Here is a 16,009-nt window from a genome sequence, read left to right as displayed (position 1 = left end):
GTTAAAAACAATAACATAGTAAAACAACTCAAAATAAATCACAAAAATGAACACAGTTCAACAGTCAAAGGCCTGTCTTAAAAGAGTCCAGGCTCTGTACTGCCCATAGCTGGCTAGGAAGGCTGTTCCACAGGCTCTGTACTGCCCTTAGCTGGCTAGGAAGGCTGTTGCACAGGCTCTGTACTGCCCTTAGCTGGCTAGGAAGGCTGTTCCACAGGCTCTGTACTGCCCTTAGCTGGCTAGGAAGGCTGTTCCACAGGCTCTGTACTGCCCTTAGCTGGCTAGGAAGGCTGTTGCACAGGCTCTGTACTGCCCTTAGCTGGCTAGGAAGGCTGTTCCACAGGCACGGCGGAGCCGAACAGAAGGCTCGGTCCCCCATGGTGCGGAGCCTGGTATTGGGGACCTGGAGGAGCAAACTGTTTGAAGACCTGAGGGTGCGGGTGGAGGTTTGTGGAGTGATGAGTTCTTGTAGATAGGGAGGTGCGTGTCCGTTGATGCATTTGTGGGTGAGAAGAAGGACTTTGTAGTCAACCCTGAATGAGACAGGGAGCCAGTGTAGTGAGTGTAGAACAGGGGTTATGTGCTTGTATTTGTGGACTCTCATCAGGATCCTGGCAGCGCTGTTCTGGATGTATGGCAGCTTCTGTATGCTTTTGCCAGGAATCCCGATGAAGAGCGGATTGCAGTAGTCAAAGGCATGGACAAGTTCTCTGCATCTGACAGGGTTAGAGTGGGACGGAGTTTGGAAATATTTCTGAGATGATAGAAGGAGGTTTTGCACAGGTGTTTTATATGGTCACTGAAGGTCAGGTGAGGGTCAAACCTAACCCCCAGATTTGAAACTGAGGAGGAGAAGAGGATGACTTGACCCTCGAAAGTGAGCTGTGATATGGGCGAAGACTGAACCTGGTGTGGGGTGCCAACAAGACGAGCTTCGGATTTGTTACTGTTTAACTGAAGGAAGTTGTTGTTCATCCATGCCTTTATCTCCTCAAGACAGGTGGTGAGACATGACATGGCTGCAGAGGGGCTTGGGGTAGTTTTAATGTAGAGCTGTGTGTCATCAGCATAACAATGGAAAGACATCCCATATCTGGTGATGACACGACCGAGGGGGAGCATGTAGGTGATGAAGAGGATGGGGCCGAGAACCGACCCCTGTGGAACACCACAGGTAACAGGGAGAAGTCTGGACTTGCATCCTCCCAGTGAGACGTATTCAGTCCTGCCAGAGAGATAGGACTGAAACCACTTCAGTGCAGAGTCTGAGAGTCCAATGGTGGTGTGGAGGCGCTCTAGGAGGATAGTGTGATCCACCATGTCAAATGCTGCTGTCAGGTCCAGGAGGATGTCATTAGCAGTTCATTCGTCACCCTTAGCATAGCCGTTTCTGTACTGTGGGCTGAGCGAAAGCCTGACTGAAATCTTTCAAACAGGTTGTTGTGTTTGAGGTGATCCTGGAGTTGGGAAGCAACTTCCTTCACTAGCACCTTGGACAGGAAGGCAAGGTTGGTGTATGACTTGAGCAGAGCAGTGGGAATGGGGTCCAGGGCGCAAGTGCATGATTTCATTCCTCTAAGGATTTCCATAATGTGGCTCTGTTGAACCTCTGTGAAACATGGGAGAGATGGCAAACTCCCAGGCGAGGGGTTGGTAGCAGAGGGAGACAGAGAGGAAGAGCTGGGCATCAGAGAGCGAATGTTGTTGACCTTGGATCTGAAAAAGTCAATGAAGCTGTTACATCGCTGCTCTGTAGCCTCAGTAGTGGGAGATGGTTGTGGCTTCAGGAGATGATTTATGGTAGAAAAAACTAGCTAGCTAGTTATAATAATAATAATAATAATAACTTGCATTTATATAGCACCTTTCAGGGAACCCAAGGTCGCTTCGTTATCTAACCAGTAACCAGCTATACATTACCACTAACTCTAAACTAGCTTGCTAACTTACCTCTAAATATGGATCTGGCTGGGGCTAAGTTAATTTATTTGAGGAGGTAAACACACACTTTATTTGTTTTAAGCACTTTGTTTTAGATTTTTATTCTGGAAAACTATGTAAATTAACGCATATTTTAAGTAGATAATGTATCATTTGTATATTTAAACATACAAATTCAGAAAACAATAAATGTACCCATCCATGGGTTTGACCTTTCATCTGACTCCGCCTCAGTGTCCTGCATTCGGGTCCACAAGTCCCCTGCCATATTTTGCTCCCCTTCACGTCAGTCGCGCATAGCTCGGGCTGTGCTTGCGATAGAGACATGAGCCAGGTTAGCTTTATGCGCCTGGGTCTCCTGAACACGTAGAGACCAACCCCGAGTCGATCAGAGCTTCCTACGCTGAGCTATGGTAACTTTCCCGCACCTACCGCACAATACCTCCGGAAAACCGCAAAAATTAGGCATTCATCGGTAGGGGGTAGGTGCGGTAAAGTTACCATAGCTCATCGTAGGAATCTCTGATCGACTCGGGGTTGGTCTCTACGTGTTAAGGAGACTCAGGCGCATAAAGAACATGAAAAGGCTCATGTCTCTATCACAACCACACCACAGCTAGGCGCGAATCATACGAAGGGGAGCAATATATGGCAGGGGACTTTTCTAGGCAAAACTCGGGTTTTGAAAAAAGCACTCCGTACCTTTACGAGGTGATAACTACTAATAAGCTGCCAATCCAAAAGGTCTATCATATCAAAACATAATCTAGGGATGTATAGGAATAAGAAAATCACATCTAGGATTTGCCCAGAATTTGGTAGTGAAATGTTCAATTTGGGGGTTTGGCCCAAGGACTATATTGTTTATGTTGTGTCTGAGGTCAAGTGGTAGGTTCACCTACCGGGGGGGTAGTGGTGGTCTAGTGGATAGTGAGTTGAACTGGTGATCGGAAGGTTGTGAGTTCAAATCCCGCCTGAAACCACACCACTGCTAGTGTGCCCTTGAATTGATACCATGGCAGCAGTCAATACCACTATGCCATCGTGACGATATGACTGTATGTAGCCTGCTGCTCATATCACCACAGTAGTGAATATTAATTTATTAAAATATGAACATATAACAATAAGTAGGGGCTAGTATGACCTACGCATTTAATCGGTCAGCAATTTCTTGCCAAACCATTTCCCTTGCCTTGTTAATTGCGGCAGTATTTTACATCTTATTTTTCGTCTTCATAAAGATTAATAAGTAGGACCGCTGCGCAATAAGTAGGAGCGCTGCGCAATCTAGTATCTTCATTTCGACAATCGGCTCTTCTGGGCTCTTTATGTCTGCGAGCACGCGTCCAAATCGAGTATTTCCAAACTGGTGTTCTGTGAACACTGATGACACAAGGCTGATTCTCGTTCGAGGAATCACTTGAGGCTTGAATCCCAATCACGAGTTGCCTGAACGAGGCTTTTATTTTAATCGCGGATATACTAATCCAACGTACGTGGAATAGCCCTCTGGTAGTGACATTTTCAAAACTCAAGCTCAAAATGACAGTGTTTCAGGGGGATATAGCACCTCTCCAAGGGTGGGGGTCTCTAGGGCATTTCACTGTGTGTGTGTGTGTGTGTGTGTGTGTGTGTGTGTGTGTGTGTGTGTGTGTGTGTGTGTGTGTGAGACTGGTAGCCATTGGGGAGTGAAGAGACAGGTCTTATGGGATTTGCTCACATGTTCTTTCAGACTGAACTATCTAGTCAAAGGGGGATTACTGGACAGTGAAGATGACATGGTACAAGTGCCCCGGCCCCCGGGCCTTTACTGGATTCTAGTCTAAGTTCTCTCTTAGCCCAGAGATCTCACAGAGTCAATTTCCTGTATGTGAAAATATACTTGGCAATAAAAAGAATTCTGATTCTGATTCCGATTCTGATCATGTTCAGTCTTCATGCCTGTTCTTTACTCTGGCCAAAATGATCCTCTCCAATATCTATTTGGATATAGCAATGATCAAATCCAGAGTAGTTGGGAAAGTTACATCATGCTAATAGAATTATGCCAATTATGTCAAAGTGTGATGTCATAGTGATCTGCAGCGCAACTCTATTAGGCTGTTATTTGGCAATTAACATAGGAACTACCTTTGTCTCAAACACTGCAGTCTCTTTATGAGAACTGTAATGTGTCTTCCAGAGCAGATCTGGATCCAAGAGCCGGCGTCTAATGAGCTCAAGGTCGGCAGATCGGCTGTTCGAACCCCGGCTGGCCAGGTGACGAGGTGTCCTTGGGCAAGACACTGAACCCCCCAAAAAATGCTGCCAATGAGCAGGCCGGCACCTTGCATGGTAGCTTGCCGTGTGAATGTGTGTGTGAATGAGAGGCCATTGTAAAGCGCTTTGGAATAAGGCGCTATATAAGTCAGTCCATTTACCATTACGTTTGACCCAGACATGAGGAGAACATCCAATCAGAGTGTCCCCCTGCTGGGATTGACATTCTCCAACTGTGACGCCCCCCATCCTCGTCTCCGTGCTGACCTACTTGTCATTTTATGTGAAATCACCAAGGTCACTTCAACATCCCACACAAGCAAACACACACACACACCTCTCTATCAGTCTTCTTAATTTTAATCTCTCTCTCTCTCTCTCTCTCACACACACACACACACACACACACACACACACACACACACACACACACACACACACACACACACACACAATTGACGTAAAGCTAAATAGTGTCTCCTTATAATGGTAATCATATGAATCCAGTTTTACCAGAGTACAGTGCCTCTGGAAAGTATTCACACCCCTTCACCTTTTCCACATGTTGTTATGTTACAGCCTCATTCCAAAATGGATTTTAAAAAATCAATTAAAAAAAAAAGTTTCAAATGTATTAAAAATAAAACAGTCAAATATCACATAAGTATTTACTCCCTTTGCAAAATTGACCAGTGCATGAGGTACTTTCCTTATGCACTGTACACACAATGGCAATATAGACGCTCAAAGATTTCATTCATCGAAATGATCTTGATCATAGCAACAAGTGAATAGATCTAAGAATGTGACGCCCCCCATCCTCGTCTCCGTGCTGACCTACTTGTCATTTTATGTGAAATCACCAAGGTCACTTCAACATCCCACACAAGCAAACACACACACACACCTCTCTATCAGTCTTCTTAATTTTAATCTCTCTCTCTCTCTCTCTCTCACACACACACACACACACACACACACACACACACACACACACACACACACACACACACACACACACAATTGACGTAAAGCTAAATAGTGTCTCCTTATAATGGTAATCATATGAATCCAGTTTTACCAGAGTACAGTGCCTCTGGAAAGTATTCACACCCCTTCACCTTTTCCACATGTTGTTATGTTACAGCCTCATTCCAAAATGGATTTTAAAAAATCAATTAAAAAAAAAAGTTTCAAATGTATTAAAAATAAAACAGTCAAATATCACATAAGTATTTACTCCCTTTGCAAAATTGACCAGTGCATGAGGTACTTTCCTTATGCACTGTACACACAATGGCAATATAGACGCTCAAAGATTTCATTCATCGAAATGATCTTGATCATAGCAACAAGTGAATAGATCTAAGAATGTACATGTCGGACTCCACATATAGGCCTAATGATATACGTATGATCATAAACAATGATGATATATAATTACGACTTACATTGCAGTGAGTGCATTTTGTCAGTATATGTGGTCCCAGCAAGAATCGAACCCACAACAAGCGTTGTTAGCACTATGCTCTACCAACTGAGCCACAGAGGACCAAAAAAGGACAATAAACAAACAACAATTAACACACCGCCGTAGAACCAAAAATATATAATGTAAGGTCTATTTCGAGACATCATCTAAAAAGTTGCCTAATTAGACTGGAATTATACAGTATGTTTCTATTTTAATCAGCAGCCCTAAAAGTTCCCAACAGTCCCACGTGGGAGGAGGGCATTTTGGGTTAATAGGTGCTTTACTGGGGAGATAGGGAGGCCATTCCTCTCTTGCCGACTCATTTAAACAATCCTCTCCTGGTAATCATGGTGAACTGGGTGGCTGACACGCTCTGCTTGTCTAATAGGATCTTGTTTGAGCTTTTGGGTGGCAGTTGGCTCTTATATAAGAAATCAGAGAGCTTTCTCGATTCTCTCTCTCTCTCATATATATACACACACACAAACACACACACATTTTGCTTCAGTTTTACTGACTTAAGCACACACACACACACACACACACAGACACACACAGACACACACACACACACACACACACACACACACACACACACACACACACAGACACACACACAGCACCTCTCACTCTATCTGTATCCCTGCACTTTCCACACACTATTTTGCTCTCCCACTCTCGTTCTTACAAATTGAGCCTACCCCACAGTGTCGTGCTTCTTAGTTTGAAGAGCAATTCAATTCATTTCATTTCATTTCATTGCTGCCTACAGTGGCTTGAAACTACTGAGAGAGACATGATGTGTGGGGAAAACCTTCATAGAGAAAGAGAGGATTGAGAGAGAGAGAGAGAGAGAGAGCAAGAGAAAAAGGAGGGGTAATTCCATAGAAGTCCTATCTCACTAGGCATACCTCCAAAAGCAGTCAAGCATTACTTATCGGCCAATTCATATCTATGCGGCCATACTGACGACTGCTAAGGGCAAAGTGACAAAATATTGGGCTTTTTACGTTTTTCATGACAAACTCATGATAACCTTCCAGAAAATTGTAGCTATGAAGGATACTAAGGCCATTTGGAGGACATTTTGATTTGTCAAAACTACCCGAATAGAAAAACTGAAATCTCACATCTTTTTAAAGCTGCGTATGAGGAGGAAAATCAAACTTGACAGGTATCAAACTGACAGGTGCTGGATCTTTCAAACCGTGAGTGATTAGAGAAATATGTGAGGATGCGAGCCATTTGATGTTGAGGGACGACTGCTCAGATCAGTTCACAAGTTGAGAGACGTCAGTCGACAACCATTAGGCAGACAGACATCTGTTCGAGTGAGGAGGAACATCAACCATGACCGGAAAGCTATGTCAGTTTGGCCTAGCTGACAGTAACTGCTACAGGAATCCCTTTTCATTCATGTACTGAATCCTAGAATTATTATTATTATATTATTATTTCAAGGCACCCTCGATATCCAATGATCTTCTTCGCTCCTGGTTCACTTGCTGTTGTTGTTGTTGACTGTATGTGGTGAGAGGTTTTTCTGTTTTCTGTGAACATGCTGCTCTCAACTAATTGCCCTAGTGGGACTAACAAAGTTGCTTGAATTGAATTGAATAGAATAGAATGGGGTCAACATTGTGTGTTTGTTGTGTTGTTTGTGCGGCCGACATGACACCATACTCTACTGTACTACCCATATTATACTCATATAATGACATTCCCTACACTATAAAGCAATTATATAATTATAATTATACATTACAGTGTATTTTACATTAAAGTATATTATGATACATGAAGGGCCATCTCTGCATGGCAACCGTCAGCCTCAGCATTGATAGGCCCATAGAGAGACCTCAATGTACGTAGATAGATGTACCTTATATGGGCGGCCCCTAATTGTTTCGATTATTGTGATCAGTGTAATCAGGCCCCGGTGGGTCTCTACTCTCTGGATGTGCCAACTCTCTCCTTTCCACAGCTGATGCGCTGTTTTGCCATGGAGGAAGAAGGCTTTCAGGGGGGAATTCAGCCAACCTCATTCTGTCAGTGTCAGGGATGCACGGAACGAAGCCCTCTTGCCCCCTCTGGACCAGCGCAGTTCAGCTCAATGGGTTGAGGAAGAAATAGTGCTAGAAATGCGAAGCTGGCCAATTGGTTACAATTCGTGACGTTAGAATTATAAGGTTCTATCTCCATTTTTGTCAAAATTGAGTTTTTTTTACATAATCTGATCCATCAGGTGTTTATTAATGCCTGTGTGGTGTTATTTTTTTTAAATGTTGACATTTTTGAGTTAGTAATTCATAAAATACAAAGGTTCCATCTCACTGAACATAATGGAATGTCAAAACTTAGACGCTCAATATCTCTGAACTGCCCTAAACGGAGATAGAACCTTATCATTCTAAACGGAGATAGAACCTTATCATTCTAAGCTCACGAATTGTTGCTCTCGCAAACAAGTTTTCTGAGAGAAGGAACATTTAAATAGGCCAATTTGTTCTTCATTAAGTCTTGTGAGCTAGATTGAGATTCACAGCCTGAACAAGTGCTCTGATTGAGAAATAAAGGCCACTAGGTTCTATTATAGCGAATCACTTCAATACCAATTGGATACACCGGAATTAGACATAGGCTGATTGAGTCTCGTTTCCAGCAGTAGATTCCCTAGGTTTCCTATCAATGCAAATATCCTGTAAGCTACAAGGCGATGTAAAAACACGAAAACATGACATTTAGCCTATGCAAAGTTTCCCAGTGAAAATGTCCCTTCTTCTCTCCAGCTCATTTTTATTGCGACAACAACCTATCCGACGACACTCGGATAATGTTATTAATAATCTCCATCATATTTCATATCCATGTGATCTGTGTGAGTTGCGCGCGTCGGAGCTCTCAGAGGCGCTCAGAGTAAACACCGTTATCTGACGCACCCCACGCACTTCTAACGCCCACTGTTTAGTCAATCCCTTGCAAAAGTCGGAGTGTTTGCATGCATACTACGGCACTTATTGAACTCACAAAAATATTGACATTTCAACAATTACCAAATGCTTTAAGTAGTTAAAAGCTGCACGCGTTCGTCCCAAATACAATGCAAGGCTACTTATTATAGAACTCGTGAATTCGTTTAAATGCGCTGCTATTTCACACACGTTTTGTTCGTGATAGCATTTTTCAACATCTTCATTTCATCTTTCATTCATGATTTGTGGCATGATTTAACAGATCTTACCTGCACGACACGGTCACTTCAATCTTGGTCGCAGGTACGGTGGAGTTGAGCGGGTCGAAATCCCCAATTGACGCCATCGCCAGGGCTTTAAAAATCAGTTCCTCTCAAATGTTGGAAGTTCTCAGCAATGTTTTAAAGCCACTACTCTTCAAAGATATGTTTGTTTGAAAATGTGTTCCATCCATTCACGTGGGGGAGAAAAAAGAGACAAGCGCGCAGGATAACGGTTAATGAGGAGCATACCTGTGGACGGAGCAAATGGCATCGAGACATTCCATGCAGGGAGGGGTGTGTGGAGAAGGGGTGGGAGGGGGAGATGGAGGGGGAGGGCTGGAGGATGCGACTTCATTCATTGTGGAGAGAGAGGGAGGGAGAGAGAGAGAGAGAGAGAGAGGGGGAGGGAGGGAGGGAGAGAGAGAGGGAGAGACAGAGAGAGAGGGAGAAAGAGAGAGACAGAGAGGGAGGGAGAGAGAGACAGAGAGAGACAGAGAGAGAGAGAGAGACAGGGAGGGAGAGAGAGACAGAGAGTGAGAGAGAGAGACACAGAGAGAGAGAGAGAGAGGAGAGAGAGAGACAGAAGGAGAGAGGGAGAGAGAGAGAGAGACAGAGACAGAGAGAGAGAGATGGAGAGAGAGAGAGAGAGCGTGTACAGTGCGCGTCAATGTCACTGGAAACAGTAGCAGTAGTCCCTCCGTATTTCTCCTAATCCATCGGCAGGTGGAGGCAGAGACTTTCTGAGTTTTTTGGCAGTTTCAAAAAGATCTTGGTAGGTTACATATTAAATGTGGGGTGTTTCATAACGTAAGGGCAGGCTTATGTGTTGTCTGCAAGCGTGCCAACAGAAGAGGCGCTCTGACCCCCTTAAACACATTAAAGTGGGGATTTCAATCCATAAGGACATGCTCTGGTTGGCCTGGGTTACACGTCCCGGTGCTGAAACAGTGCTGGAAAAACAATGTGAGGAGCTAGTACCTGTAGCATATTATTTCTTTTTTTTGGGGGGGGGGGGAGCCCTAGTGTGTAAATAATGTGTAGTGAGTCAAAGACTGTCCAATTTCTCCAACGGCCCCCTCGCGTATAGATATGATATCAGAATGGAAACGATAAAACAAACAAACAAATTCATTTTTTTTCTTTATTCATTATTACCACCTGCAGCTCAATTCACCTTTCTCAACGTCGCCCGATTCTCTCTGGCGACACTTAAGCGCAATTTAAAACGATAAAACGAGATAAAATTACTTTAAAAATGAATCGACTGTACAAAGAAAAAGTGTCAATCTCTTTACACAGAAAAATATAAGGACGATGAGTGCAATGCAGCATTTCAGTAAAATTGAGAGAGAAAAAAACAAAAACAATCATATTAAAATAAAAGTGAATCAGAATAAAATAAAATAAATCAAACCATATAATCCACAAGTTTTAATAAGTTGGGGGAAATGACATGCATGGATGTGTGGACGACTGTATGAAGTGCTAGGTGTAGAATTGTACCAGGGGGAGAAATGTGTGATGAGAGGAATGGGTAATCAGTAAGGACTCCTCTCATTCGTCACGTTCTAGAGGCTCTGAGGACGCCCTGTGCCTACAGATCAAAGGCCATATCAACCATAAGTACTCGTGTGGAACTGAGAGGATTGGGTAGGTCTTTCTAAAGCAATACGGTCGTTATTGTAGCTCCATAATGCCATCTAATAGGACATTGCGGAAATGTCTCAATTTTGCATAATTAAAAATCGGAGTCTATAGGGAAACGAGGGCTAAAACTTGATGTGGAATTCAACGCTGGAAATGGGAAACGTTTTCCCCATTTTTAGAACATACATCATCATCAATCATTTCTCAGGTTAAGTGTGACTAAAGCCACAACAAAAAGAGACATGAGCTAGCCATGTGATGGTGAAACCTTAGATGTAAGAGACCTGACATGGTCATGTGATGGTGAAACCTTAGATGTAAAGTCACTCAGTTTGGTGATACCAGGAGGTGTTGGTCACTACAGGAAGATAAAAACGGTCCTGTTGTCTCAAGTAGAGCAGCACGAAGTCTAGCCTTTCCTTACTCCCTTCCCTTCAGTCCTAATGTACTGCCTTTCCTTACTCCCTTCCCTTCAGCCCTCATGGAAATCATCAAGTCCCCCTGGTCAGCTTTTGACAAAGTGCTTGGCCTTTCCCATTGTCAGACCGCTGTCGATAGAACACAAAACAAAGCCACAATGGACAACAGGGACTGAGTCCAATGGTAACACGTCACTCTCTTGTCAGAGCTACAATACTGCTGAATATCTCCCCTTTGTGTCTGGAGTAAGTAAGTAATAAAAAATAAAAAATAAAAACTTGCCCAACAGACTTCTAAGAATACTGTGCATGAATATCGATTGCTGTTACCCTCAATGCATAGAGATAGATAGGAAAAATACAAATAATAGAAGGGGGGCAAGCAAGTGCCTCGCAGATCACTTTTCAACTGACCGCTACTAAATGCTTTAAAGTATAGCTAGCTGGCTCTAGTTGTTTCATTGTTGTCGATTTTTTAAGAAAAAAAAAATGCTCTTAAACTGTATAAGAAACAGAAATGACAGACAAGGAGGGAATTTCTTCCACTGTTGTCATGGTGATAAAGGCACAACAAAAGGTCCTGAGGTATCACAGCCATCAAAACCGTTTTGGCGTCACAAACAAGCGAAAAAATAAAACCCCAAGTGCTGCTTTTATACAAAACTCTCGATGTAACGACACAAAACGAACACAACTGCCGATGCACCCTGCCGGCGCGGCCCTTAAAATCGGAAAGGCCAGCTTCTGATCTCAAAGAGGAGCCGCTTTGTGAGATAGTAGGAATCGAGGATCACTGCTCAGCGGTAGTGATCCAAACGGGTCCAAGTTCACAGGCTTTGCGAGCAGCTCTGAAGAGCTCTGATAAGGCCGTTAACTCACAGGAGAGATAGCTAGAAAACTCATGTTCAGCAAGAACAAAGACCGATGCTGCTTTTAGCTATCGTGTCGTACAAACGGACAATGAAAACGGATCAGAGACGACGAGACTGAATGAACAGAGGGTCAAGATCTAGATAGTGGAAGGTACTTTAAACTCTTCAACCTGGCACGCCCCAGTAATACTTAATAATATTAAATAATTACAGCTTGCAGCCCAAAGCCAAGGTAATAATTATGTGTGTGCAAATCGAGGGTGGAAGACTGGCGACGATGTTGAGCTGTGACTGACCAAAGAAGACTTAAAAAAACGAATTGAATCTGCACTACCTTCTGGAGACTATTAAAAGAGTGTTAAAAGAGATTTGTTATCATTAAAATGCTACTAACTTCAAATTTGACTACGGTACTTTGATATTTCACTCATCTGTATCGAATGAGGTTCTATAAAGAAAGGGTAGCATGTCACATCTATTGCCCCCGACACTTTGCTAGTGGTGTAGTTATTCCAACCACATCACCCACGACAATGACAGTTTAATGCTTCTGCTTGGTTCAGCCCCCCCCAATAGCAGCTTTGAGGTTTTCGGTCACCACAAAAGAGAAGTATAATATTCTAAGTTTAGGACAATCGGCACATTGAATCCCTAATAAAACATTTTAAAAACAGAAAAAGAAGAACGTAATGCTCGTAATAGGTCAGCCTCACTCTGACCCTGCTGACACCAACCCTTCAGTAAACCACACCAGTTTTCTTCTCAACCACAACGCATTTGAAGTTAGAACGGCCCGAGTGAGCCAGCTGTCCCTTTTTTGATACTGTGGCTGACTCCATTATCCATCCTAACCACTCCCTGAAATTTGACAACCATGTGCAACACGAAAAAAAAGAGAAACACAAGTCCATAGAGAAAGTTGTAACTGCACAATAAAAAGAAAAAAAAAGGAAAAGAAATCCAGGGCATGTGATGTTTGATATCTAAACGGAAAAAAAAAGGAAAAGAAAAAAAGAATATTAAGGACGCTTCGGCCCCTGGATAGAGGAGACAAGTTTGGCACTTTTCTTTATTTAAGTCCAGACATGATGTCATGTGACATGATGACATGATGTGGCTTCCCCACTGAGATGACTGCGGATCGTGGATCGCAATTCACCACGGAGTAGCCTACGGGGCTGAGGTGGAGGGAGTCGAGAGTTCAAACTGGGAGGAGGAGGAGAGGTCAGCGTCTGGAGCGGGTGCTGCTTTTAGGTCAGACGATGGCGTTGGTTCCCCGGAGGCCCACTCCACGGGCAAACTGCTCCAGGAGGCCTGAGATGGCGCCGGAGGGGCTGGGGGCGCTGGACTTGAGGCCCACGGTGGAGCTGTAGGCCGCCAGGAACACCTCCCTCACCGCCTCCAGGCGGGACTGGCGCTCGGACTGAGACGGGCACCTGGAGAATACGGAGAGAGAAAGAGAGAGAGTTGAGGAACAGGGGGATAAGGAGGAGGTGAGGAGACATAAGAGGGATGGGGAGTAGAGGAAAGTGAGGATAAGAGAGAGATAGAGCAAAAAAACAACAACGATGAGAGAAGAGAGGAAGATGATAGAAGAGGTAGAAGATGATAGAAGAGGGGAGAAAGAAAAAAGAGGAGAGGGGAGGGGAGATCGACTGGGAAGAGTAGGGGTTTAACGGTACACATATTCGTACCGAAAATGTTCGCGTGTCTACCGAACGAATGCAACGTTCTATTACGCATTGCACGGGAGTAGTAATCTCAGCCAGCACGCATGCGCACACACACCACAGAGAGATTGTCAGTAGTGTAGTTTAGCTTAGTTTAAACTAGAGCTTGAAGTTCCTCCAGCATCCCTTAAGTCCCCTGTTTGATTAAATGACGGTTTCTCAGTTACCTACAATGACGATGGACAAAGACGGTGGATCGGACCACAGCTGTATGCCGGCATCGTTCAACTGCAATTGGGTATGCGGCTGGCTGTACGTTGAACTTGCTCACTCATTTGAGACGGCATCACCCGAATGTGAACATCACAGGTACACGGGTACAAACAGTGCAAAGTGCAAAACCAGCTCCCCATGCCATTGAAGCAGCCTCTCGCTAACAATTCAGACCGGGCCAAAGCAATAACAAATGCCATAGGTGTTTTTATAGCAGCAGACCAGACTCCGTTGTCGAGGACACAGGTTTTAAACACATGTCGAAAGTAATTGAGCCTTACGTAGTTCCCTCTCCTCCGCATTTCAGCCAGCAAATCATACCAGCCCTTTATAAAAAAGCACAAACTACAGTTGTCCACGACTTATCCAAGGCACCTGCTATCTCTCTCAAGACCGATGGGTGGACATCTCGGGCCACCGAGTTATTTAACAGTAACTGCGCACTACATCACAAATGTAACTTTATTATATAAGTACAGTACCGTTCAAATACAGTAAACCACTGTTTAATAATAATGAAAAATATATATAATATATAAATATATGTTTGTGAATTTTTACCCTGGTGCGTACCGAACCAACATTTTGGTGTACCGTTACACCCCTAGAGAAGAGTGGTTTACAGAGAGAGAAAGAAAGGCAGGCATCAGGAAAATAAGTGGATGTAGGAGAGGAGAGGAAAGTCTGTGTGAGTAATATAGAGAGAGCGAGTGAGAAGAGAAGATCCATCCCATCCTTTAGTCAGGAAAGCACCGCTGAGGGACGCTCACAGTGTACACTACAAATACAATTAACAATCACACTCTGCAGGCAGTCGGCTCTTTCCCTCCTCTCCCCCTTCACTCCCTCCCTCCAAATAAAGATAGATAGATGTTATTTGCCCAAGCCAGCTGGGAGCATTGTTCTTGGGACACACTCAATTTGGCAGGCAAGATAAAGCAGCAATGGAAATGTGTCCCCTACTGGGGAGATAGAGAGGGGGAGGAAGCAGAATGAGAGACAGGTAGTAAATGAACCTCTCTTTCTTTTTCCTTCCCCTCCTCCTTCATCCTTCCCCAGCCTCTTTCAGCTCTATGTATCCCTCCCGGTAATCTCAACACTCAGACGTATGCCCATGGAGTACATAAGTAGCCTAAGAACAGGTGATTGGTACTATGTCTAAAAAAGAAATGAAAACGAGAGCAGTGTGTTCTTCTCAACAGCGGAACAAACTCTGCTGATGGAGCTTTATGAATAATATAAAGGAGTAATCGTCAAAAAGGGCAAAGCTGCCGCAATTAACAAGGCGAGGGAGATGGCTTGGCAAAAAAAATTGCTGACAGATTAAATGCGTAAGTTATATTAGCCTACTTATTGTTTTATTTTTATTTTTTGTATAAATTAACATTCAGATCACTAATGTGGCTATATTATGAGCAGGCTAGATAATATCGGATATTCTGATGTAAAATGATGGTATAGGCTAACTTACAAGAACTGACATAACTACAATGCATTTACTGTTAGCCTAATTCTGTGAGGTGTTTGAAGCCTTTCTGACCTAGTAACCATTAGTAGTAATGATGTTCTTCTAGCATTGTAACTGCCAATGGCCCTTGGTTTTGCCATAGATGAGTATTTATTCTAATTACTGATGGATAGATGATTCACTTACTTAGACAAAGGTATTTTGTTGTAAGTCACTTTGGATAAAAACATCTGCTAAATGCCAAAAATTCAATGGAAATGACGCAGCAAACTTTGAGTTCTCTGCTGTGAGAAGTTGTGCATACAGAACATTACAGAGGTGTTCGTAACAATGTGACCACCTCACCCAGATAGTACAGTCCCCAATCCCCGTCCCCCCGCCACACACACACACACCGTCCCTGACTAGAGTCACAGAAACACAGAATTCACTTCACCTCCCAGACCTGTCTGACAACTGCCTTGTTGAGTCTGCTCAACCCTGCCCTGGTCGGTTTGGACCCGGGGGGGGCCAGAGTGTTCTCTTTGTTCTATGTGATCTCTTTGTTTCACCAGACTATGTACAACGACCAGCCATACACTCAGTGTCGCTCTCCAGTGCCGTTTGCTCACGCTGGCATGTCTCCACTGTCCTTCAACCCTATTATCCTTTATCGTGATATTTTCTAAAGTAATATTGAGAAGAAGAAAATCTCCCAGCCCTATTGTACCCTTGAATACACACAAGTCATTCTACTGATGTCAGATCA

General features: G+C 43.7%; 2 protein-coding genes across 3 annotated transcripts in view; both read right to left on the bottom strand.

Moving 5' to 3' along the window:
• The window catches only part of LOC308171122 (copine-9-like), a gene marked incomplete at both ends in the record, with an annotated part of 110,213 nt that extends 101,218 nt beyond the window's left edge, over positions 1 to 8,995 (bottom strand). Inside the window, 1 exon segment of the mRNA XM_080545993.1 lies at positions 8,919 to 8,995. Within this exon segment, the coding sequence (XP_080402119.1) occupies positions 8,919 to 8,995 (77 nt within the window).
• Positions 8,996 to 10,053: 1,058 nt separating this feature from the next.
• The window catches only part of mtmr14 (myotubularin related protein 14), a 23,750-nt gene continuing 17,794 nt past the window's right edge, over positions 10,054 to 16,009 (bottom strand). For both annotated transcript variants that reach the window (XM_080545541.1, XM_080545542.1), the window contains one exon: positions 10,054 to 13,286. In XM_080545541.1, coding sequence (XP_080401667.1) covers positions 13,106 to 13,286 — 181 coding nt within the window. In that variant the 3' untranslated portion in view covers positions 10,054 to 13,105. The remainder of the gene's footprint in view (positions 13,287 to 16,009) is intronic.

This window comes from Nansenia antarctica (genome assembly GCF_963989245.1).
Source record: "Nansenia antarctica genome assembly, chromosome: 15".
NCBI classification, from domain to species: domain Eukaryota; kingdom Metazoa; phylum Chordata; class Actinopteri; order Argentiniformes; family Microstomatidae; genus Nansenia; species Nansenia antarctica.
The sequence above is the reverse complement of the archived record's forward strand: the minus strand, read 5'-3'. Positions and strand labels throughout refer to the sequence as shown.